Source organism: Perna viridis, chromosome 6, assembly GCF_037379345.1.
Source record: "Perna viridis isolate PV_CMFRI_1.1 ecotype Kerala chromosome 6, ASM3737934v1, whole genome shotgun sequence".
NCBI classification, from domain to species: domain Eukaryota; kingdom Metazoa; phylum Mollusca; class Bivalvia; order Mytilida; family Mytilidae; genus Perna; species Perna viridis.
Window position 1 is genome coordinate 14479094 of NC_142450.1, and position 25398 is coordinate 14504491.

Sequence of the window (25398 nt, forward strand, 5' to 3'; positions counted from 1 at the left end):
TGGGTCTATATGATAATATCATTCCAATCTGTCTGATAATTCTCATTGTAAATCCAATGGTTTTTACTGTATTAAGTGTGTGTCATTTACAGAGTTATCTCTCTTTAGTGTGAATTCTACAGCATATACCATATAATTTGAATGTGAACTGGGGTTAAATGAAAAACCACACGTTAATTTCTGTTTAGTATAATGTATTTGTAATAAAAGTATGTAGGCTTTCCAACCATGCATCACATTTTGCAGGACTCTTAGCTAGAGTACTACTTAACATGATTAATTTTTCACGATACAGAAATTGAAAGGTAACTCAATACATCTATGAAATCAGTTTAGCCAAGAGGATGGATTAACTAGGGTTCCAATTTTTTTTTATAATGTATTGACAGAGTAAAGCAAGATTGCTCTTTTTCGTACTGTTTTACCATTGGTTTTCAACTTATATAAATCCATTTAAAATTATGACGCTGTCAATGATAGAGGTGATCCACGGTGCAGAAAAACACAAATAACTACAAATAGTGTTTTTTTTTTCAATTTACATACGCCATATTTTTAATTTTTTTTAATAGTCACTTTTGCATGCATTTTCAAGAAAACTGTGCATTCGTTTTACCAATTCGAAGTCGATAGCTCTAGAAAAATACCAATTTCATAAACATATATATATATTTTATATCACAAAGGAGTGCAACAACCGAACTCAGACTTGTCGTGCGGGCTGTCACTGTTTCTGAATCATAAATAAATGCATTTTGCGAGTTTTTGATATGCACGAATAACAGCGTTTATAATATCTATATTCTTTCGAAGCTGTTGTATAATTTCTGACGAAAATAGTAAAAGGGTAATTCAAACATCACTTAAGATCCAATAGTGTGTGTTGTTAGTCCTGAAATGACTAGATAATTTTATAACTTTGAAGGTCAATATATCTGATTTGTTTGTCGTAAGAACCTCACAGAACTGATGTATTCCGATTGAATAAGGACTTAGAACTATTCTATGCATACGAATGAAGTTAAGAGGAATACTGCATACATAAAAAGCGAAGTCATTCCTCTGCTCATCGTTTGATTTATTGTTTCAATTGATTTTGTAATGTTATCTGCGTATTATTATTTAAGGCAGCTCTGGTTTGAATCGAAATGGGAAAATTAGCAACGATTATGAATATTTAACATTTAAGTATGAGAAAGTAGCATAAATATGTGATATCGATGTCAAACGTAACTTATGTCTAAACGACGTTACGTCATATTGCATAAAGTAGCTGTATCCCAAATACTAAACAAAAAGTTCTGGGTTGCATTTCGTGTTAATGGTCAGGGCTTTACATGATTATTTATCTGAAACGAATTTATCACGCCTACGTTTCATTAAAATTAGAGATATTCATTTTTATCCAAATTGGTTTATGTGATTTAAAATTGAGATTAGAAGACAGATGGTTTTTTTTATTGGAAAATTAAATTTTATTCAGTGTTCCTTATATAAAACTTCAAAATTAAATTATTTCTTCAGACAGACTAAAATCGAACTGTTGAAAATCTTCATTTGAATTTAGGCAGCAGTTTGTTGTATTTTTTGTTGTTGTTCAAAGGAAATGCATAGAGTCGATAAGAGAGCAGCATGTCGGCTTTAGAACTTGATTTTTGTATACTTAATAGGTCGTGAGTTCATTATTATCATATGAGCTAACTGATTAGTGAAAACAATTTTTTTAAATTATTTTGTTCCGTTTTTGTTCCGATTTTGTTTTTGTTTCTTGTTTTGTTTTGTTGTTTTTTTTTTTATTGTAAGTGTTGTTGTTGATGTAGAGCAGATATATTCTCTTAGATGTGTTAGATATAGTAAGAGGGGAATATTCACTTCCTTTTTAAATAATTCGAACATTATCCGAGCGAAAATGTTTGTTAGGAGGACAATCAAAATATTCATATTTGAATCATAAAACCATTTGCAGTAGCATGCTTTGTTGATTTTTTTTTAAATTTTGGTATTCAGTGCATACTGGCCTTTGTGTTTGCATATGTGTGGAAGTGTTTTATGTGTGCTGCCTTTATCCCTAAATGGATTTAATTGTTTTCGCTCTCCAAATTATCGTTTGTTGTACAGCATATCGAAATTTGTAATATAATATGATTGGTACTCTTGTATTTGATATGAACTCATTTAGAAAAATATCATTACATGTAGTTCAAGATATTTTTGTATCGAACCATGCTATCTTAGAAGTAGCAATTTGGACATTATAGCAGAACTAGGAAGTCTAAATAAAAAAGCATCGCTTATTGTCTCGTGTTATATCAAGGATTATATTTAGGGCCTATCATTGAACATCTTGACTAAAATATTGAACATTTTATAATCTGTCATAATGGGTTCTTGCATGCTAAATGACAATATCTTTCTTGATTAGTAGGGCATAAATCAATTCTAGAGATCGTTTCTTGTTCTTTGAGGAATGCGTCGTTATGGATTTTACAAAGGGCTGTAAACGGTTTTGGAATAATTATTACATTAATTGAGGTAAGCTTTTCTTAACTCATGTTGACTGTTTACCTTTTAATTTCATTTGTATGCTGTGTTATCTGTCGTAAAAAGTGTTTAACTGTTGAGAACATTCTTACAATTTCTGAGCGGGCAACCTGTTGCGCTAAGCATGAGTTACGAACGTCATATATTGTTATTGTTATTTTATTGTACGTTTGTGTGAAATAGATAGCAATGTTTTGGTTAATGACATGTTATATAAAAAAGATAGAAAATCACTTGAACTAGATTGGGATTTTGTTTTTTTTTAAATGGTAAAGTATGATTTTTTTCTACTTTTGCGAGTGCTTATTTTAATATTGAAAGTAGACTTAATTTAAAAAAATATTTGATATGTATCTTTTTTAGTAGTTGCATTTGTTTAAGTTCATATTTCATTTTTTAAAAAAATCGACTGGGATTATAATCGAAATAACTAATTTTGATTTTATACATACGAGAAATGTTCGAAAATGCATAGACTCTATACTCATAGTATAGACATTTTGTTGGGTCGAAATAATGGTAACGCATCAGTACTGGAGACATCCTTTGAAATAAGCATATTCAATTATGAATCAGTGTGTATTTTTTTTTTATTTAAGTATTATGTGTTATATAATAAAAAATACCAATCATATATATTGCAAAATTCATGTTCGTACATGTTTGTCTGGGGTACACATGGATAGGTAAACAAACCACCTTTGATAGTATAGGAGACAACGCAACAAATGTACAATAGCGCGACGAGTTGTAAGTGATTGATACACATGAGCTAACATGCATGGGAGAATAATCAAGAGAACCAAGGTTATAGCGGTAATTAAAAGAATGTAATCCAGGGACAAAGACCAGACATGGAAAACAGACATACACAACAAAGAACATAAAGTAACTAAAATCATACATACAAAGCAACAAAAACAAATGAGCAACTCGGTCTCCACTACAAACTGAGAGCATGGACCAGGTGCACCGGTAGGGTAAGCGTCCCCTGCTTTTCTAGAAACAATGAAGAAATAGTAATAATTTGAAAGACCTATTCGACAATGTTTCTGTTTGCAAATATTGTGAATGACATCGACAGTTTTTTAACCCATTGTCTTCACTTATCTGTGTTTAAATGTCACAATACACTTACTGCATTTCAGTATCATTTTGTGTAAGAATTAGGCAATGGGTGGCACATCATAATTCTCCGTTTGATATTTGTTTTTGTTTGCCTCAAATATATTCAATACATCTGGAAAGCAACTGAAAAAATATCAATTTTTATCCTATAGCATCTATGACGTTGATATTTTTGACTGTTTTTATAAAGAAAAGAGCGGGAAATTTTTCAGGCATTTTTTTCATAGTGCAATTCAACTTGTCAATAACTTAAAAAAATGCAATTTTTCAAATACTCTGATGCTTATTTCTGGATGTAATCAAGTATAAATACTTGGTTAATACAATAAAATCTAATGTACCACACCTTTTTTGCATGACTCTAAGACAGAGAAATACTTAAACATTGAACTAGAGCCTGTCTTTTCAGACGATTAATTACCCAACTCTTCCCATTGTCAACGTTTAATGAGTTCACTAGGGACAGTGATAAAAAGTCATTGCTGTGGTTATATTTTACTTGGCTCGGAATTTGAGAAAAATGCGTGGCTATGCCCTGCATTTATTTTCTTGCACAATTCTAAAGTCTAATTCACATAATTGTTTTTCGAAGTCAAAATTTTATTTTTTCTTCTTCTTAAGCTTACTGTTGTATTTTAATTCTTGTACTCAAATCTGTTTCCTTACCCCACTCTGTCTTTTATATGTAATTTATTATACGTTATATATGCTTAAGAATAAATGTAGTGTATAAATTGTCACCAGAAGAGGGCTTATATATGCTTTTTCTGCTGCCTTTTCACTTTGTGTTGAATAAAATGTAATTCAAACATGCATTTGTCTCTTATAGTCTTCTACGCTACATACCGTACTATTTGGTTTAAAAAATTAAAACACGTGATATCTGCCAGATCAGATCAAAACAATGTTTAATTGACAACAAAAAGGACACACTTAAAAAAGCTGTTCCTCTTCTTCAAGATAAAACAGAATTAATCGAGATTTTTTCAATCATTTTACTAGAAGCATTTTTTACTCTGAAGTGTATTGATTAGTCTCTGAATCTGAAAAGATTGCATATTTATCACCTTTGTTATACTTGAACTGTAAAGAATAATTATGGCAGCATAATATCTGTGGCTACTTGATAACAGCGATGTCAAGTAGATATTTTCAATATCCTTTCACTGAACAATCAAGGTTTTATTGATGATTAAATCAACCGCCTCCTAAAATAACACTAATGACCAAACTCAATCGCATGAAAAATTGACAACCACGTCCATAAATGTCACTGGAGACACAACAGTTCTCCTTAATTGCGTTTCGAAAGTTTCACATAAGGTTGGATAATATTGTTTGTTTTCGTATTAATGACCATGAAGTGGTGATGACTTTCCAGATTTCTGTATGAATCAGATTCTATCGTACAACGCAACGATGTGATAAAAACAACCATTTCATCAATATCACACAATGTAATTTTATATCATATCTATTTTGCAGATTTGATTTGAATTTTGTGCTGTTAACGATATGAAACATAGTTGACAGACAATAACCATGGCAACGAATTTTACTGGTTCGGAAAATAACACGGATTACCAACTGGCTGAAAATTCGACAACAGGGATACGCCTTGAAAGTCACATGCTAGAATATAACTCTACGTTACATGTGCAAAACATTACCAATGTTCACATTTCTAATAACATGACGAATTGTACAGGTGACTGTATTTTCGTGAACGGATTAGCGACACACGCGAATGCATTTGCATGCAGTGACTGGCAAGAAGCACAACATGCACTTTTTCAACTTGCCAATCTTTGCCTAATAATCTCGTTTCTCACACCAAGTAGTTTCCGTCACCATGCGTTCTTTCTGCGATTGATAATCAGCTTTGGATATTTGTTTTTCGGGCTTTGGGCTGGAGTGTTTGTTTGTATGCCTGACTTCCTAGGCTGGAATTTGGGATTTTTACTTGTAAATTTAGCTTACTTGGTTTATTTGGGTTATAAAATGTGCCCGACAAGGCTAGGGCATTTTACTGAAGAGTTTTACGATAATACATTTAAACCGTTAAACGTAGAAAGGAAACGATTCAATGATCTGACACGAATTGGTGATACGTACTTACTTACCAAAGGAACTTCGTATGCTACAGAGGGAAAAACAAAATGTGGGAATAAAATTTCGATACTTTTAAAAGGCAGGTAGGTTACTTGATGTATGTGTGCATGTCCTGTTGATTTGTGTTTATTTTTTTTTATTTCGTATTCAGATTTTTTTAACAGTATGCATAAAACAACAGTTTATTAAGCAACTCGAAATTGTACTTTGTAAGTTTAGGAATTGAAAAAATCATTCATCAATAAATTTTTAATCTCAACCTTGAAAATGTTTTTATCAACTTCCTTAGGAATATAAATGACCAAAATGATTACGGTAAGTTAAATGTCCTTGTGTGTTCTTTGTATTGAAAACCTAGATTAGTAGACTATTACATTGTAACCACTGCAGATTGGTTTCAGAACTGTTATTAAACAAATGCCAACAATTACACAATGTCTACCTTTAAATTGTTAGTTGTATGGAAACTCCCGAGAACATAGCCATTGACATGATTTTAATTCATACTTTACGTCTTTTTGCATGCCTATAAGGATTTTACTCAGACATCTTAGCGTTAATGGATTGTTGACCGTTTTGGTTGTTTTACCTTAGTGTATTATAAAATTATACAATCTCTTCAACCATGTTTCTAAATAGTTGTACATATCAGCATTACTATTGCAGAGACTATGATAAAAAGTAGAATTACAAGTACCTGGATAGTTGTTAATGATATGATATATATTATTGATAAAAATATGGGGATCCTATTTTTTTTTACTCTCAAGTATATATGAATGTGGTATTTCAAGCATAGTTTGTACGTAAATGTGCTGATATACATACATATTTGATACAACAGCTAATGTGCATTAATCAATAAAATTCAATTCAATGCCCACGTGCCAAACTCGTAATCTCCCTTTTTTAGCCTCATCCAATGATGCCAAAAAAAGCCCATTGATTGGTGAGATCTCCCATTCTGATACTTTATCAGTTGAAACGATTGTCTACATTGTTATTTTTCAATCAACTCGACAGAATCCAACAAAATAACATAAAATATAATAATTTATTGATTTTCAATCGGCAAAGGATGGCTCAGAAAATGAAATAAAAATTCCTTAACAAATTAACCAAATTTTACACAAAGTAAAGAGGAATCTCCCTTTTCCAAGAAACTGCAATGCTTTATTTGTAATGGACATCCCTTTAAACGTTGCAGTTAGTCAAAAACCAACATCCTCCAAGAATGCATTTTTGAATACATATATGAAATGCATGGATGAAAATTTGTCATAAGCCACCAACTGCCTGGGTTTTGCATGTATATCCTCTAAATGTGGATTGTACTTTAACAAGCGTAAGAATGATTTGTTTAAGGAGGTAGATTTAGGGTAAGGGACACAACTCTTACAAATCATTGGAGCGTTTGTATTTTGCATTTTTCATCAACATCCTGTATGCATCAAAGTAACTTGGACTGGTTTCATTCTGTTGCAAATGAAAGCTAGATAGGCTTTGGTGAAATTGAACATGATACAAACATATCACTGATTTCATAAGTTATTTCCCATACCCTAGATCTATCTCTTTAAATCCAGTTCTTTTACAATTTATAGACCAAAATCAAATACACACACGATACATATTATTTGCTTTTAGTTAATTTATGTTCGACGAGAGCATATGTGATGTGCATGAAAGTCTTCAGGCAACGTCTTTCATACTTTTGAAAATTAACTGCAAGAGTGCCACCGTTGCTATTGATCAAATTGTTTAATGCTTTCTCAGACATTGCTTGTAGGCTCATATCTCAGAGCAAATTAAATTATTTTTTGTTAAAAACAACATAAGAACAGATCATTAAGTCATTTCGTTACTCATTCTATCATCAGAGACATTTTTTTATTATTATTGATAATTCCCAGTTTTTAGCTTTCGTCTAGGTCTTTGATTGACATCAGACGATACCAATGTATTACTTTTGATTTATCTTTTCATCTTTTATTGATTGATATATTTATATTTGGAGCTGAGAGTACAGCAAGAGGTGAAGGCAAAATCAAATAAGCCGTAGACCTTTTGTGCTTATACAACGTATATTGATTGTGGTACTAGTATGAACTGCTCTTTCATGTTGTATAGAGGATACGACAAAATTGGGGGATGATGAACGTTGGGTGTACTGATATAAGATATATGAGGGGCACTAATGAGTTATCTTGAAAGTTCACGTTTTAGAAAATTTTACAATATAATTTCAAAGGTTCAGCTCTTTGATAATGTAAACATAATGCCCAATGGGGAATGAAAAAGTAACATTTATTTGGTATTTGAAATACCTATACACGCAGTTTTTATAACTGGCTTACCAACATATATATGAACATTTAACATGGTAACTTTTAAAGGAAGAACAAAATTATGCGACAAGAGCAATAATGTATGCAAAATATATTACGAATAAGTAATGAACGTAGGTAAGACTAATGTGAAAATATTGTTTGCTTTTTTCACTCGGTGGTTGTTTCTAGAAAAGCAGAGGACGCATACCCTACCAGTGCACATGGTCCATGCTGGAATTTTTTTAGAGGAGTCCGAGTTGCTCATTTACTCTTGTAACTTTGTATGTATTACTTATTTTATGTTCTTTGTTGTGTGTGCCTGTTGTTCTTGTCTGGTCATTGTCCCTTGATTGCATTCTTTTGATTTCCGCTAGAATCTTGGTTCCTTTGATTACTCTTTGCTTTCATACCAGATATATCTTGCTTTTTGACCTCACCAAATGCAAGGTATTTCTGTCCTTGTACAAGCGTGAAATTGTAAAATGCATAATACAAGTTTTTGAAGAAGTTCTTCGCAGCCTTCATTCCAATGACGAAAACTTATTACTGGCTTGAATAACTTAAGTAGTACTCATAAAAACAGACAGAAGGTGTTCATACATGTCATAATCCCACAGACATTTTATTTTTGAAACCGCATAACCAGTCTTAGATTGTCACTTTTTATGCACTTTTAGCATAAACAATTATATATAATGTGTATGAAACTGACACACTTTACAAGAGTCATCGATCTTGATTTGGTTGGATTTGGTTGATTAAGTGGAAAGTGAATATATAATAGTTTGAAAGTACCTAAATGCAGGAAGGACAATCGTTACGTAAACTAAAAACAAAAACATCGTTGTTCGGTGTTTTTGTACACCACAAATCATACTTGTTTTCCATTAACTAGTACGAACCAACGTTTTCTAATTCTAATTCCGGTTCGTCTGGTGCGTTGTCTGAGACAAACCACTTGGTACGAACCGATAATGGAACTCAAATCAGTGGTTCCAGTGAAACGAATCGTATAATTGAAAATACCCAAACTCTACCAGAAATAATGTCTGAATTTATATGGACTGGTATCTTCGTATTGCTTAATATATTGGATTTTTAAAAAAAAATCTAAAACAGCTGCATTAAGTGTGAAGTGAATGATATTTTGTTTTTCATGTTATAGGAGTGTCAACTTTTTTGATAAAATATTGATTCATTATCTTGAAATCAAACATTTTCCGTCGCATTTTTAATTTCTCTGTACCAAAACATTTTCACATATACTTGACCATTGCAATAAGACGCTGCGTTTACATTTAATTTCCCTTTTTTATTCGGAAAACTCTCTATTATATATACGAATACGATACCTCACACTAGCTTCTGGTTCTTGAATTTCTGTAATTTTCTAATTATTTTCAAATTCCATATCTTTTCTCAACGATTTCATTGTAAACTCATTTACTTGAAGGACGCTTTCAATCATAAGACGACGTCTGGATTTTATACAATCCTTGTATAAATTGGGTAATATTTTCAATAATGTAAATGTGGCAGTCAATATTGAAAGAACGTCAAAACCAGACATCGAACAATCACAAATGATAACAAACTAAATATCGTTTTTATGTTGCGATAATTGTTAATAGAGACTCAAAGTCGATGACCAACAATCTGACATAAGTAACATTCCAGCTAAGAATCATGCAAAATGTGATACATGGTTGGAAAGCCTACCTATGAATCTTACAAAGACAGCCTGATAAAATCAATTTTTTCCTGACAGAAAAGATTTTGATGGTAGCATTTACTTGATTGGAGGTATATCATATTGTACAATTTATAATTCAAATGCAAATAGATAATTTTTGACATTTGAATTTGAAATAAATAACTGTTCTTAAATATATTGGTGCACAAATCCTAAACTGGAGCCTGATACTTGGTTAAGACGTTTTTATACAAATACTTTGGAAGAGGGTTATATAGCTCGTCGCTTTTAATGACATCCGCCTCTGTAGCATTAATAACTTTAAAACAAAAGGCATAATTATACATGTGTATTATCAACAGCAATAGACATTGTATGCCAATTCATTTCATCAACAACATAAGAACAATGCAATGTTTCCTTATTCCATTATGAGTGGAATAGAATGACAACTTTGTTGTTGTTTTATTCAAATTATACATATTATTTACTAGTAGCTTGTAGTAAGTCCTGCAAAGTGACTCCCTGGTTTCAAGAGAATGGATCCTTATCTACCGTTCAAATGGAATTTGATATTTACCGAGCATAAAGCATTGAGTTCAATTGTAATAACAACAATCTCTGAGACAAAAAGGTCATCAGGCAATATGGCGGATGGCTTGCACGTAGCAGGAGTTTTCACCTTTCAGGTTCACCTGGGTTCATTACGATTTTATTTTAATAGGATATATTCAGCTCCACCAGTATTTATTTATTTATTCATTTATTTATTATTTTTTTTTTACTAATGATTTTCAAATTGTTGCATTGTAAAGGCTGTAACCCATAATTACGACAAAAACATGTACATATAAATATTATTGACAAAATTCTTAAAAGGATTATGTCTGTACGTACCATTATTGAATAATATATATGATTGGTATTTTAGTATTGTACCTTTAACTGTCAAATAAAAGCTTATTCTGACTTCGTATCGAGATTTACACATTGGGTAAGGAGGTTCGCCTACTGTCAAAACTGAATAGAACAATTTGCAATTAGAGAAACAAGGTGGAATGATAGAAATAGATTAGATTCATTAATAAAATTATAGACAAATTTTGAGAGAGAATTGTTTTCTGTAAGTTTTTAAATAGTGGTATAGCCAATGGATATTAAAGCCAGAAATCTTTGAAATAGTTTTATAAAGTTAATAAAGCAGATTGGGGCGTTCTTAACACTTTTATGAAAGATATAGATACAATTGATATTTAAACTATAGACTGGAAGTGGGATTGATAGGCGCCCAACTTTCTACTAAGTGTTTAAAAAATGTTTCTGCGGTTTTTACTATGTATAAGCTCAAATTTTGCGGTTTTTAAAAAAGAAATTATGCAAAGGAATATTCACTGGTTAATAAATGCATAATTCTGTGTAAAATAATTAGGTAAGAATGTTTCAGAGAACCGAAATTCAACAATGATATAAAATTTCATTATTCTAATGCCGAGTAATAACAATCAATGACATGCACTACAACAAAGAATTAAATGTTTCATAATTGATTTATCATCGACGTTTAAAAGCGTTGACCGAAGCACAATTGGATTGGTGCACGCGCTGGTGCTTCATTTCTAAAATGTGAAAGCAGTCAACGCTTTTTTTTCACGCCGATGAACATCAAAAATAAAACATCCAATTCTTAAAATACATTGTACATTTCTGATGTTTTTTTTCTTATTCGATTATATTGTATTTAAATATACAAAAATAGAAAACAAATCGACAATACGCAGATATCAACAAAAGTAGTTCACATAATTGTGGGCGTGACATAAATAAAAAGCTCAATAATGTTTTCCGTCAACTTTTGAAACGCCATGTATAAAGCTGATTATTTAATAGCCCTTGAATAAAGTGCTTCACGCTGCCATCCTCGACCAATGAAATAAATGAACAAGACTTTTGCAGAATAAAATGCAATTTTTGCCTGATTTTTACATAGGCAGAAACTTAAATCTTTAAATCGTTTATGGTTCATAAACCATAGAATATTGGATGCGATCATAACGATTGAAAATTTGATAAAGAGTTCAATTGTATGTGGGCGTCAATGCTTAATGTGCTTTAATTTTATCTGACTTTGTACTTTCATTTAAGTAGCAGTCTTTACAAAAATTAGACAGGAAGTGTTTCATGGATGTCACAAACTCAACAAATTTACTTTTTTTTCCTATTCAAAATCAGGTACAAACCAAATAACCAGTCTTGGTTATTAATTTTATATAATGTACATGAAATTACCACTTTGTAAGAGTTATCGTTCTTGATTTGGTTTGATTTGGTTGGTTTTAGTAGGAGATAAATGTATGAATTTCTCAAAAGTTCAGATATAACAAAAAAAAAACTAATGTTCCCTAAAAATGACATCTAAAGATCGTAAACAAACATTGCTATGTTCATTTTTCTACACCATTCATCACCTGTACCAAAGACAATGTCTGAATTTTATATTGACTTGTACATAACAAAGGCTTCTTTCAATAATATTTTACACGTAATAAAAGTCATTTTTCTGAGATAATTTTTATATAGATCTTAAGCCAGTTTACGGTTGAAAAAAAATTGTTTAGGGTTTATCATTTTATTGATATTAAGATGACGTGATTTATCCTTAAATGGTTGCAATGATTTTAAAAAATGTTAAACACTCATACAAACTGTATATGAGACAATAGTGCTTAATGAGCGAGTAAAATTTGAACTTAGGTAAAATGAAGTTGTGTAGCCAATTACAAAATAAGATACGGGACTGTTATATATGACAATTTACATCATTCATTTAGTTTGTAAATATATTTCTATTATTTTCTATTGAATATCTGCATAATGTTCCTTTGCAATGAAAGTAAGAATTGAAACAAAATCTACTACCGTGGTAGAGTCGATACAATTTGATAGATTTTCCATCTCTCAAACAATTCTTCTGCGGTCTAGATACTCCGTATTATAACGTTGGTAAAATCCATTATCTACACAGAACTGCATTCCAGAGAAAACCATAAATTATCCTCTCTTAAGGATGTAGACCTAGGGGAAGGGACATAACTCTTTAAACCAGTGATATCTTTTTACCATATACAATTTCACCAAAGCCTTTCAAGCTTTCATTTGAAACAGAATGAAATTCATCCAAGTTACTTTGATGCTTACATGAGATTGCTGTAAAATGGTAAATGCACACGTTCCAAGGAGTTGTGTCACTTACTCTAGGTCCTTCAATCTACCACCTCAATGATAACACCTGAAATATCAATACTATTAATTTTTTATAGAGTTTTGTCTCAAAAATGCAAAAACTACATAACAAACTGACAAACTAAAACTAAGTACAAAATAAATGTATGCAGATACATTTTCTGTTTTATGAAAAAAGTTAACTCTGTGGTTTTGACATGAATTCATTATCACTCGTCTGTTTATTATAGACTGTTATGTAACCATTTATTTTTTTTAACTTTCAGATTAAAAGTGACCTATCAAGGTATGTTTTTACATTCCGTAGAGGGAAACCAGTTTATAGATTCTCCTGAGTATGATATGTATGGTAACTGTGATTCAGAAGAAACATACCAGGTAATAATAATAGGATAATTAATTGGAAAGAGTGAATAACCAAAATATTATCACGAGTGCCAAAGAACACCTAGATTTAACGAGTGTGCGAAACTTGTTCCGCGCACGAGTTAATCCTCAAGCGTTCTTGACACAGTCGATCATATTTTGGTTATTCACGATAACCAATTGATTATTCTATTTATTATATAGATTTTTCATTATAATTCATCTATATTTTCAACATGAATTTAATTTCTGTTACTGTTATTGGCGGATTGATATCTATGTTGTGACGTTATGGCGGGAGAAAGTCCGAGAGTAAAATTGCCGAATTTATTTAACAGTGTGAACTATCGAAATTTATTTCACTGGGAACAATCGTTAAAACACTGCTATCTATATGATAAAAGAAATTCCATATCATGAAAGTATATAGTCATGTTGGTGGGCATTTTACATATGTTTCATATTTGACATGATTGATATAAAGTATTGAACTTCATCGAAGTCATTTGCATTCCAAATATCATAAGTTGATTGGATAAAACGGAAAATAAAATTCACAACAGGGGCTGCAATCATTAAAGAGTGGACTATAAATAGTCACATTTCAATTGTATCATTCTCTTATTGGTTACCTCTTTAATAAGAGAACAAAAATACTATGAACGATTGCCATTGGACTATAAATAGTCACATTTCAATTGTATCATTCTCTTATTGGTTACCTCTTTAATAAGAGAACAAAAATACTATGAACGATTGCCATTTAAATAACTTAGATGAATGCGTATTAAAGATTAGGAGTACTTCGATTTATTTTATTATGTTTCTTTCTTTTCATTACATCAGCACCGGTTCCATAAAAGAGTAATCAAGGGAACCAAGGTTACAGCGGTAATCAAAATAATGTAATCCAGTGACAAAGACCAGACATGGAAAACAGAAATACACAACAAAGAACATAAAGTAACTAAAATCATACATACAAAGTAACAAAAGCAAATGAGCAACTCGGACTCCACTAAAAACTGGGAGCATGGACTAGGTGCACCGGTAGGGTAAGCGTACTCTGTTTTTTTTCTAGAAAAGGAAATACTACAAGTAGATATTGCAACAATCCTCCAAATATTTTGTTATGTTACTATTTGTGTGTTTGGTTTGGTTTTTTTTTAATGTTTTGTTTTGTTTTGTGCTGTTCTGTTCTGTTCTTTTTTTTTCTGGTTCCGACAAATTATTTAAATTATTTTCTAGATACAGTAGTAAATAAGATTACTGTTCTTTTCAGGTTTCTATCGCAGCTTCTGAAGATAGTTTCCTTTTAACGTGGTCAGTAATTAAATTACAGACATTCCTAGATACCGACGAATTTATAGCTACAGTCTTTCACAACATTGTTGGTAAGGATGTCAGTAATAAACTATACCAGATACAAGAGCTTCTCCTTAACAATCCAGATTATATGCAAGCCTTGTCAAGCCGTCAATCGTCAATGGTAAATCTTAGAAGTGCTCTCGTGTCGCAGAATTCTACAGCTGCATTGTACAAATTGAATTGTTTCGGCGTGGATTTGAAAGGTTAGTTTGATAAAGGTCTCTTTTATAGTAATAGAATGTCTAGTTTTCCTTTCTTTTTTCGTCTACTCCGGACTTAACTTTTTATGAGCAACTCGGCGGGTGTTTCTAGAAAAGCAGAGGACGCTTCACCTACCGGTGCACATGGTCCATGCCCCCAGTTTTTAGTGGAATCCGAGTTGCTCATTTGATTTTGTTGCTTTGTGTGTATGATTTTAGATACTTTGTGTTCTTTGCTGTTTATGTCTGTTTTTCATGTCTGGTCTTTGTCCCTGGATTGCATTTTTTTTTATTACCGCTATAATCTTGGTTCCCTTGATTATCCTTTCACCAAGAAGACGTTGCTACTCGACTTACATCCGATACTTTCTAGTTTTTTTGTTGTTTTTGTTTTCACTCCATTATTGTATCTCTGCATATTTCATAAAACCCAATACTGTATTAATGTTATAATGTATGGCCCTGTTTTTGATTGTAAACAAAAGATGGTTAAAATATTTAATTAATTTTATGATTCATAAACCTGTTAACTATGTTTTTGTCATCTGCCTTTTCAGGCATGAATATTTCAGTGAATAATGGTTTGTGCAAAGCGTAGAACATACATCACTTATAAATAATAACTTTGCATGTTCACTTTTTTTCTGTTTTTATTTCACGCATACATGTGATATATGTGAATTCATTGCATTAAAAACAACTTATTTATTCGTCTAAGCATTTAAGGATATTTATGGCGCCACATCACCACAAGAATAATATTATTCCCACAAAATCTAACATTGAATTGCAGTTATTAGATCAGAAGTATCTTTTATATTTTGTTTAATTTACAGGTTGGACAAATAATCATTATTCCTCAGTGGAGAAAAAGATTTCACATTATCCTGTTGAAACGTTTGAAAGCAGAGTATGACAAGTAATTGAAATAATAGTTGGAAAAATGATAGTCAAAACATTATATAGCACAAAACGACGAAATCAACCTGACGCAATAACAATTTAACGTATAATTGTAGTGTTAATGCTGGAATCTGAACGATGGTTACATGTGCTCTGCATGCCTAATTGATCTTAATGTAAGTGTTTCTAAGAATCAAGCAGAATGGGAAAATCAGAAACATGCATATCAAACGCCCATCTATCTGAAAATATAATATCACTCATGCATACGTTCTCTATCTGAAAAAAAAAAACATCATTTGATCTCTGCATCGCTGGATTTATTCAGAAAATATTCAATAGAGTGTTGGAAAAAAACAGGTATTTGACAGAGTAATCTGCCCTTGAAATGTTGATTTTCAGTGTATTTCAATGAAATTATAACAATGCACCAACATGATATGGAAAATATTGTCTTTTTTCCGTGATTTTGGTAGTTCAAATAGTCAAACTACACTGTCAAAATTATGTTTTATTCATACCATGTTTCATCTACTGCTTGATTCTTACAGAAACTGATATTTAACCGTGAACCAATTTATTTTCTCGAAAACTTGATATCGGAAGAAGGATGTCACTCAATTTTTGTCGCGGCTGCATGACAATTATATCAAAAGACAAATAAAAAATACTCTTGCACGCCTTGTCATTAACGGAATAAGTTGTAATGTTTATAAAGGAACTGGTATATATTATCTATACTTTGATGAGCTGTTTGCTTACGTGCTCATGGAAACTTTATTTTCTTTGCAAATATGAAATTTGATCGTAGCTTATTCATATTCAATTCACATGCTTTGGTGTTAGATGTTTAAATTTGATAATTAAATCCTATTTAAATGAAAATACATCAAGATACACAAACATTACGTCACAATGTATTGATTATAGATTGTAGTTTATTTCTGGTATTAAACTGTATCAAAAAATAATACGATTTAGCTATTGACTGAAAAATTTACCAGTATAGGACCGACTCAAAAATACTATGAAATCATAATTGTAATGGAGAAGTTCTGTTCCATTAATAGTGCAATTGACTTTTGCTTTTATCAAGAAAACTAATCAACAGACAATAAGAACTGTGTCATGATCAAATGGAGATGTAGCCGGCTTTATTTTAATGCCTCAATTGAGAAGCATTTTTATGGAATGTCTCGGTAACAATCTTTAGAAAGACGTACGACAACGAGCTGTGTATCGCGATAAAATTTGAATAGCATAACTGTTTCATCATTTTTTTTCTATTGATTCATTTGTATCGAATTAGAATCTCGAATGGTGACAAAATAAGTTAAAAAGACAAACAATAATAGGAATACCACAAAATACAAACAAAGAGAAAAACAGATACAGCCAACAAGAAGTACTAGAAATAATAGCACGTTTACAAATATATGAATGTGTTGTTTGTTGAAGTATTGACTTTAGACCACGAATCATTTCATATATTATTTATCAAATATGCAGTATTACAAATGTTAAAAGCTACGAAACGCCAAGGTTGCATTCCTTGTATCGCACATGGTAGAAATTATTTGTGTGGGGTTTAGTTTCCTATTGGGGTACTTTTGAATTTGAGAACTTCTTGTTTACTATTTATTAGGATTTATATCTTCTTTTGTTTTTATGCCGTTGATGAGAGGTAGCAGCTTGAAACACGAGTACAGCTTATCGAAATTTGCAATATTATATAATTGGTACTTTGTATTTAGATGATTATTGAACTACAAATCAGCAAAATTTATTGTCGTAATGAATGTAACTCACATAAAAGACACCACACTACCATAAGCGTCATGTTACCAAAGCTATCAAGCTCCGAAGAGCGTCTGACGTTGGAAATTCACTCTAAACGCTGCAGTCAGCCATCCAGGAAAATGCAAAAAAACTTACAAAGTCGGGAAAAGGTGATTGATTTAACGCGACATTATATGATTGCCAAAAAATATTTGAATTGAATAATCTTCGAGAATTTCGAAATACCTGTCAGCAAGGGTTAATGAGAAACAAAACGAATGTCTGTTGCGTGGAATTTGCAAAGCTATATTAAAATACAGCGAATACTTTTATTTTGAACATCTAACACAAAACATCATGACTAAATAAAATTCGTATCTGTGTTTACATAGATTCACGCGATGTTTGTTCGCAAGTAAGAAAATAAAAGGAAACAACAACGGAAATATGTTTGTGTTTTTGTTTTTAAATAATTGAAATATCAGCAACATTTCAACAACGACGTTGGAAAAAACAAGTTAAGACCAGTATTCAATAGAAAAAAATCAATCAATAATCAAAGAACATTTGGTGAGAAAATAGAAACGAAAAAACTGTCAAAGAGACAATAATTGCAAAAAAGAAGAAAACAGCAAAAGGCAGCCTTTATTCCTGCGACTATCGTTGAGAAAAAGCCCATACATGAAGACTGCTTTCGACTTTCATGAAGATAATGTATTCCTGTTTTCGTGTAAATAAATGTTCTTTTTTGTCGAAATTGTACTTCGAGGGCCAAAAATATATAATTTGGTAACAATTCTGGGTTGGTGTATAGGTAAGCAAGAAATTAGAATTTTGTGAAGAGAAATGTCAAGAAGACTCTTTTACCTTTGGAAAAAAACATAATTGTTATACAATGATAAAAAAATCGAATTCTGTATAGGACTAATGTGACCAGCCAGGGGATTGTACATATTACAGCTCGTACTTCAGGCAAGCCGGTAAACCAAAAGCCACCGATAAAGTTACAAATCTGAATGTACCAAAAAAAAAAAAAAGATAAATCTCTCGTAGAACAGTTATCTTGCCATGAAAATATACAAATTTTGTATATCTTTAATAAAAGACACATTGAGCAGTGAAAGAAAACATAGTTGAAAGATGAGAAGTAATCATAAATTCTTAATGAATGACGACGGAAAATTCATATGATATTTCAACGCCCCGTTTCCTCTCATTGTGACATATTTGAGGACAAGTTGAAAACAAACAATTTGCACTTTAATTATGGTATTAAATTTTCTCAATAATAAACGTTACGTTTCCGTATTAGACATGTTACGTAAATATTAGGGTTAACGACAAAAGTTGTAACCTTTCTTTAAAGGGAAATTACAATAAAAGCAAAGTATGGTGCATTTGCTCCCCTCCCCCCGTATAGAATTATATTTACGTTATTCCGTTTTTACTTATTATCAATACTTATTCATTTAATATTAATTTTGGCGTTTTTCTATTCATTTTGCAGCTTCCTTAAGATATGTAGTTTTATTTGTTATTGATATCAAATAATATTAATTGGTTCACTTTTATAACTGTCACTTTACCTTCGCTACGGGCGCACCTTGTCCATGCCACCAATTATATTGGAGTCCGGGTTGCTCATTTTCTTTTATTTTTCATTTTATTTATTTTCATTTTATTTTATTTTATTTATTTATCTTTTTTTTTTGCTTTGTAACTTCATGTTCTTTGGTGCGTGTGTGTGTGTGTGTGTGTTTTTTTTTTTGTTCATGTCTAGTAGTTTTCCTTTGTTCCTTAGATTTTTTGTCTTCATTGCATTTTGAATCATGATTTGCCTGTGTTGCAATAAAGGATTACAACGACTATTCAACTTCTACCAGTGCGAGTTGAACACAACAAACTGGAGAGCAAGTCGAACTTTTCCGATACTGGTACACTTGGTCCATGCTCCAAATTTTAGTGGAGTCCGAGTTGCTCATTTGCTTTTGTTACTTTGTCTGTATGATTTTAGTTACTTTATGTTCTTTGCTGTGTATGTCTGTTTTCAATGTCTGGTCTTTGTCCCTGGATTACATTCTTTTGATTACCGCTATAACCTTGGTTCCCTTGATTACTCTTTTCCAAAACACCATTACAGTTTTTTTCAGATACAATGTGATATAAACGTGCAAATAGAGTAACCAAGGTAAAGGTTGGGTTCGTGTTGGCTTCATCGGACACATTGAAATATCAGTATATAATAAAAAGACCAGCATGTCACTATAACATTGATTCAGTGATGTGCTTACTTGGTCGATTCATGTTTATCTGATCAAATATGCTATTGTTAGTGCATCATTATGATAAAGAAAACATACTTTTCGTATATACAACTAATTTCTTTTTTGAAGTATCAAACTATTCCTGATATTCAGATCCTGAACATTGACCATGTTGACTTAACTGTTGGCATTATGAGGAATGTGAACCTGACACACTGTCGACGAAACATAAATTCAAACATTTTTCACAGTGTTTGTAAGCCCTGTTAATATTAACATTCAAAGTGGTAAATTTTTTTATGATGTACAGTTTTAATTGTTCTTATGCATTCTCTATGCATGGGCCGAAATGTCCGCTATTCGTAAGGAAATATGGGTTGTCATTGTCCGAAATGTCTTTGGGTCGAATTGTCCGGTATTGATAAGCTGATTACGTGATTTCCTAATCATTCGAGTGCCATGTTTTCACAATCACCATCTTGGAAAAAGCTTAGATTCGATTTGTATTTAATCATCGAAACTACATTATGTAGCTATTGAATGTTTTCCAAGACTTGTGAAATTCTTAATTGCAATTTTAAAGTATACGAAAATTAAACTGCCATGATGATATTTTCAAGCTCCCGATTTACATGCACAAACCGGCATTGGTGGTTTTCCATAAGTATACTGAACCCAGTTTATAAGGCAACCATCCACCTCCCTCATTAAATAACTGTCAAATAGTACTTTCATTACAAAGGATACAAATCAGAAATAGAACCATATAAAACAGTGTTGGGATTTATAAAATGCAGCACAAGGCTCGACTACCAATTAGAAAGAATGCTCATTACTAATGAGCTTGTCAATGTTTACGGTTTTGGATTGTTTTAAATCAATGTTATTGCGTTTGAATTATTTGTATTTGCATCAAAATATCAAAATCCCTCGATCTCCTTTACAATATGCATACTGATGCATTATTACATGATCAAGAACGACATTACTCAAACCGCTAATTTGAGGACTCGCAGTTTTACATGATTAAGGTTGGGGGTAATTTACACACAAGCACGCCACGTCAATAATTGAGTCGCGAGCTGCTCATATAACAATCGAACATCGACCACTGTTATGGTCTCAAAGCCTGTCGAGGACGTCATATTACAATATTTACAAAATTGCATCAACTCAACAGTGACATGTTGCAATAAGAACCATTCAAGATATTACGAATATCCAACGGCTTTGAGTGCAAGACAAACTAAGCTCAGGCACCTACGAGTAAGTAGGTTCATAGTCATGAAGTTTTTGACGGTGATTCTTTTTCTCTCTTTCAATATTAATTCTGTGATCAGATAATAGATAAAACATCATTTCACGTTTTGATTTATTAAACAAACCTTGGTGTATTCAAGTGCCTTATACAACTACATCTCTATTGAGATAACAAATTTATTATGGCCAAGCCTAAATTAGATTTTATTAGCATACTTTCACCGTAGTAAAACAGTAAATCAATGAAAAATGTAACTGCATCGATTTTTGCATTTGATATTTTAATAAGTTGTGGCAGGACGGCCTACCTGAGTTGTAGTGGGTATTGAGATTTAAATAGTCAGTTAATTGACTTGGCTAAAGGATTAATGAGTAATTCTTTAGCCGAATCGGTTTGTCGCTGGCTTGTCACCGAGCGGTCTAGGGTTCAATCCTTGGTGGCGGAGTATCATTTTGTGAGTCAAATCATGCTCTCCCGTTACAAAGCAGAAACAGCATCGAAATAACTTAAATACAAGGAAAAGAAAAGAATTATTTAATCTTACGTCTTCATGTTGACTATGAAAAAAGAAAGGATTGTCAGCTTAATAGTGTACATTCTTTCGTATAAAAGAACTCACTAAAAGATGAAAGACCTTAAAAGTAATTGTTTGTAAGAATCAGGCAAAATGGGAAATATCAGAAACATGCATGTCAAATCCCACCGATCTGACAATAATGTACTACTCAAGAATGCTTTCTCTATGTGAAAAGACCAGTATTTGATTTCAGCACCATTGGATTCGCTCAGAAAATTTCGATAGAATCTTAGAAAACATAAGTTTTTGACAGAGTTATCTGTCCTTGAAATGTTCTTTTTTAATGCATTTTAATGAAATTGTAACTCAATAGTCCAACATGATATGGACAATCTTATCTGTTCTCCTTGATTCTGATGGCGCAAATACTCAAATTACACTATCAAAATGATGTTTTTTTTTCATACAATATTTCACCTACTGCCTGAATCTTACAGGGAATGACACTTAAATATTAAATTTCAATGCTGTGTTTCTGATCACGATATGATGTTGTTAACCGAGAAATAATCACTTTTCACCGAAATACTGGTTTTAATATCACGAAGTAATATGTCGTGCAGCATGCTATTTCTGTTTTATGCGAAGTCCGTCTCTAAAACGATGTAAAAGGTGGGAGTACAAAATCCAATTTCGCAGAAAAAAAAATGTTCAACTTCTCCCTGGCATGTTGGTATTTCTATAAAATAATTTACAATCTTGGTTCCCTTGGTTACTCTTACAGCGTATATAAGTACGATGTTCCTCGGGGAAAGTTTTCCCTAGATAAACTGCTTTAAGTCATAAATGGACAATGGAAAAAGATATGTCAATAAAAGGGAACAAGTAGTGTAGGATATTCTATGCTTCATAAATGACATTATTACCATTATGTACTGACATTTTATACTAGTTTGACAACAAACAAATACATGAATGGTTAGCTGAATGTAATTTTGTAATAATTTGCATTTATGAGAGACCCATTGTACCAGGGGCCCTATTTTTTCTATATTTTTCTATTTATTTATATCTTTTTCATTGTCCTGCGTTGCTTCAGAACTAATTAGAAGAAAATTATTCTTGCATGATAAACAGCACAAGTACCGAAAATTCATAGCAAAGGGCGGAAGTAATTTCCAGTAAAGTACAAAAACCGAGATGATACTATTAGTCAGTCTCATATCAAAATAGCATAGATGTATGATAAGTCTTCAAATGTTGCTAACAGAGATCAAGTAGAATCCGCCAGTGCATTGCGATGATATCGCGACTAATGCTTGTCAGAAGAGAAAGCATAGATCTAAATTTGCATTATGAAAGTGTAATCAAGCGTAAAAACGATCAACGAGAAACCAAACTATCATGTTGCTGGAAACATGGATTAAATAAGAGAAAACTCAGAAAGAAAACAGCAAATATATTACAAAAACCAAATGAAAACTTTTTGTATTATTCAATGAACATAAATTTAAGAAAGCCGTCGTATACAAGTTGACAAATCATGAAGAAAAATAATTGTACTACGGTGTACATAGTGCATGTTTGAATATAGTTGTGTATGGGATAGTGGTTAAGCGTAATTGCATTTAGTAGAATGGTTCAGCATCTAAACAGATTTAGGCTTAATTTCAATTTCACCACAAGCTTCTATCTGACTACAGACAAAAAGTATGTATCTAGAACAAATTAGGGCAAAGCATGCCCAAGATATGAGAAAATTACATTGATTTTTTTTGTAAAATTGACTCGAAAACTGATCTGCCTTCTGCTGTCACATTGCTGTTTTACCGATACTGCACAATATAACAGACACATGAGATTCACTTGATATCGCCCACTAATTTAAACAATCTGTGAAATCTCCTTTTATGTATAGATGATTATTCCTTCTATTGACGAGAATGTCAATTCAAATATAGTTCATCTTTTATATCCGGAGAACATCTCAAAACATTATCTCAACTTAGTTTATTTTGGCACTATCTGCAGAATTAAAAAAAAAAGCACAGCGAAAACGAGTTAAGATATTTGTATTTTACATCTAAAATGAAATTCAATTTCAATCATCTAGGTTTATCCATGCTTTGAATTTATCCCAAATTCACAGGTTTGTCTGTAGTCAGAGAAAAAATTGTGGTGAAGTAAACCCAATAATTATCAAAAAGGATGTTCTTTACTTTCCTGAAATTCATTCTTTATGTTGTTCAATAAAACAAAATTTTCATTATAAGTTTAACTAAATTGAATGAAGGGATAGTGGATTTCCACTTTATTTTACTGTTTTAATTTTTTTTTATTCCAGTAAAGTGGTCCTTCCCAGTTTAATCTACACATGTAATTCATACCAGATTTTTAAATTTGTTCACGCCAAAAACAATACCAAACCAAAAATAATCTCATTTTAATTAGAATGTAAGTTAAGCTTTGGTACGTTTCGAATCTCAGTTTGTTAAAAATCACGGGAAATCAAAGCATTATTTAAAACATCATAAAAAAACATTTAAACGGATTGGTATAACAAAATATTATGGGTCAAGTATAACCTCTTCGAGAGCAAATTTGAATATATAGATTTATTAAACAAAAAACATTCTTGTCACCAGTCTTACTATCACACTTGTTACTTCCGGGGTGAATTGATTCAATCTGGATCCTTACAATTCGAAATATCTTCTGAAAACCTTTAATTCAAGGTTATTGTTAGAATACAATAGCATTAGAACCTATCACTGTTCAACTCTTTATACTTCTTTTCCACATACTCATTTAAAATCCTGACTCAAAACATTATATGTATCGTTGTTACTCCAAAAAATTCAGTACACCCAGATATTAATATGTAGCTCTACACCTTTCATACTTTGTAAAACATAAGTCCAAACCATTTTCCAAATATACTGAAGAAATTTAAAAAATTCTGAAACTCTTGATCGACAACAAATTTTTTTTATCACACGATCGGCTTTCCAATGGAAACAAATTGTGCTCCTCTGCTTGCTGACCTATTCCTTCACTCTTATGAGGCTGACTTTATAACTGATTAGATGCAAAAATGGAACAACGTTTAGCTAGATCCTTTAATCTTCGTTTCACCCATAAATATGATGTATTATCGTTAAACAATCCTAGTTCCCGGTTTTTTTTATCGCATCTACCCCAAAGAACGTGAGATAAAGGATACTACAGGCACTGTGAAGTCAGCCTCATGTCTACACTAGGGATTTATCGTAAGGGAAAACAATTGACAAAACTATACTACAAAAGCATTGACTTTGCATTCCTTATTGCCAACTTTCCTTATTTCTGTGGCAACATCCCTTCAGATTTTTCATATCACAACTTTTACGTTATGTCAGAGCTTGCCGTAACTACACATACATTTTGTATCGCGCTAGATTACTTACAGTTAGGCATATGGAACAGAGTTATGTCGCTTCACGATTGAAGTCATCACTACAGACGTCTTATGCTCCTCATCATGAACTCGTAACACTTACGGTTTATCAATCTGCACCATGTAACCTGATTTGTTCAATGTGTCATAGTTTTCCTTTCCTCTTACGTCTACCCTGGACTTGACATTTTTTATGAGCAACTCGGCGGATGTTTATACACAAGCAGAGGATACTTACAATACCGATGCACCTGGTCCAT

At 31.9% G+C, this 25398-nt stretch overlaps 1 protein-coding gene across 1 annotated transcript; it reads left to right on the forward strand.

Annotated features, from left to right (window-relative positions):
- The first annotated feature begins 4957 nt into the window (after nt 1-4957).
- Nucleotides 4958-16633, forward strand: LOC148613765 (popeye domain-containing protein 1-like). Its single transcript, XM_088587340.1, has 4 exons — nt 4958-5864; nt 13311-13422; nt 14693-14981; nt 15815-16633. Exons 1-4 carry the CDS (start codon nt 5212-5214, stop codon nt 15892-15894), a joined length of 1134 nt encoding a protein of 377 aa, XP_088443466.1. The 5' UTR covers nt 4958-5211; the 3' UTR covers nt 15895-16633.
- Nucleotides 16634-25398: the final 8765 nt, after the last annotated feature.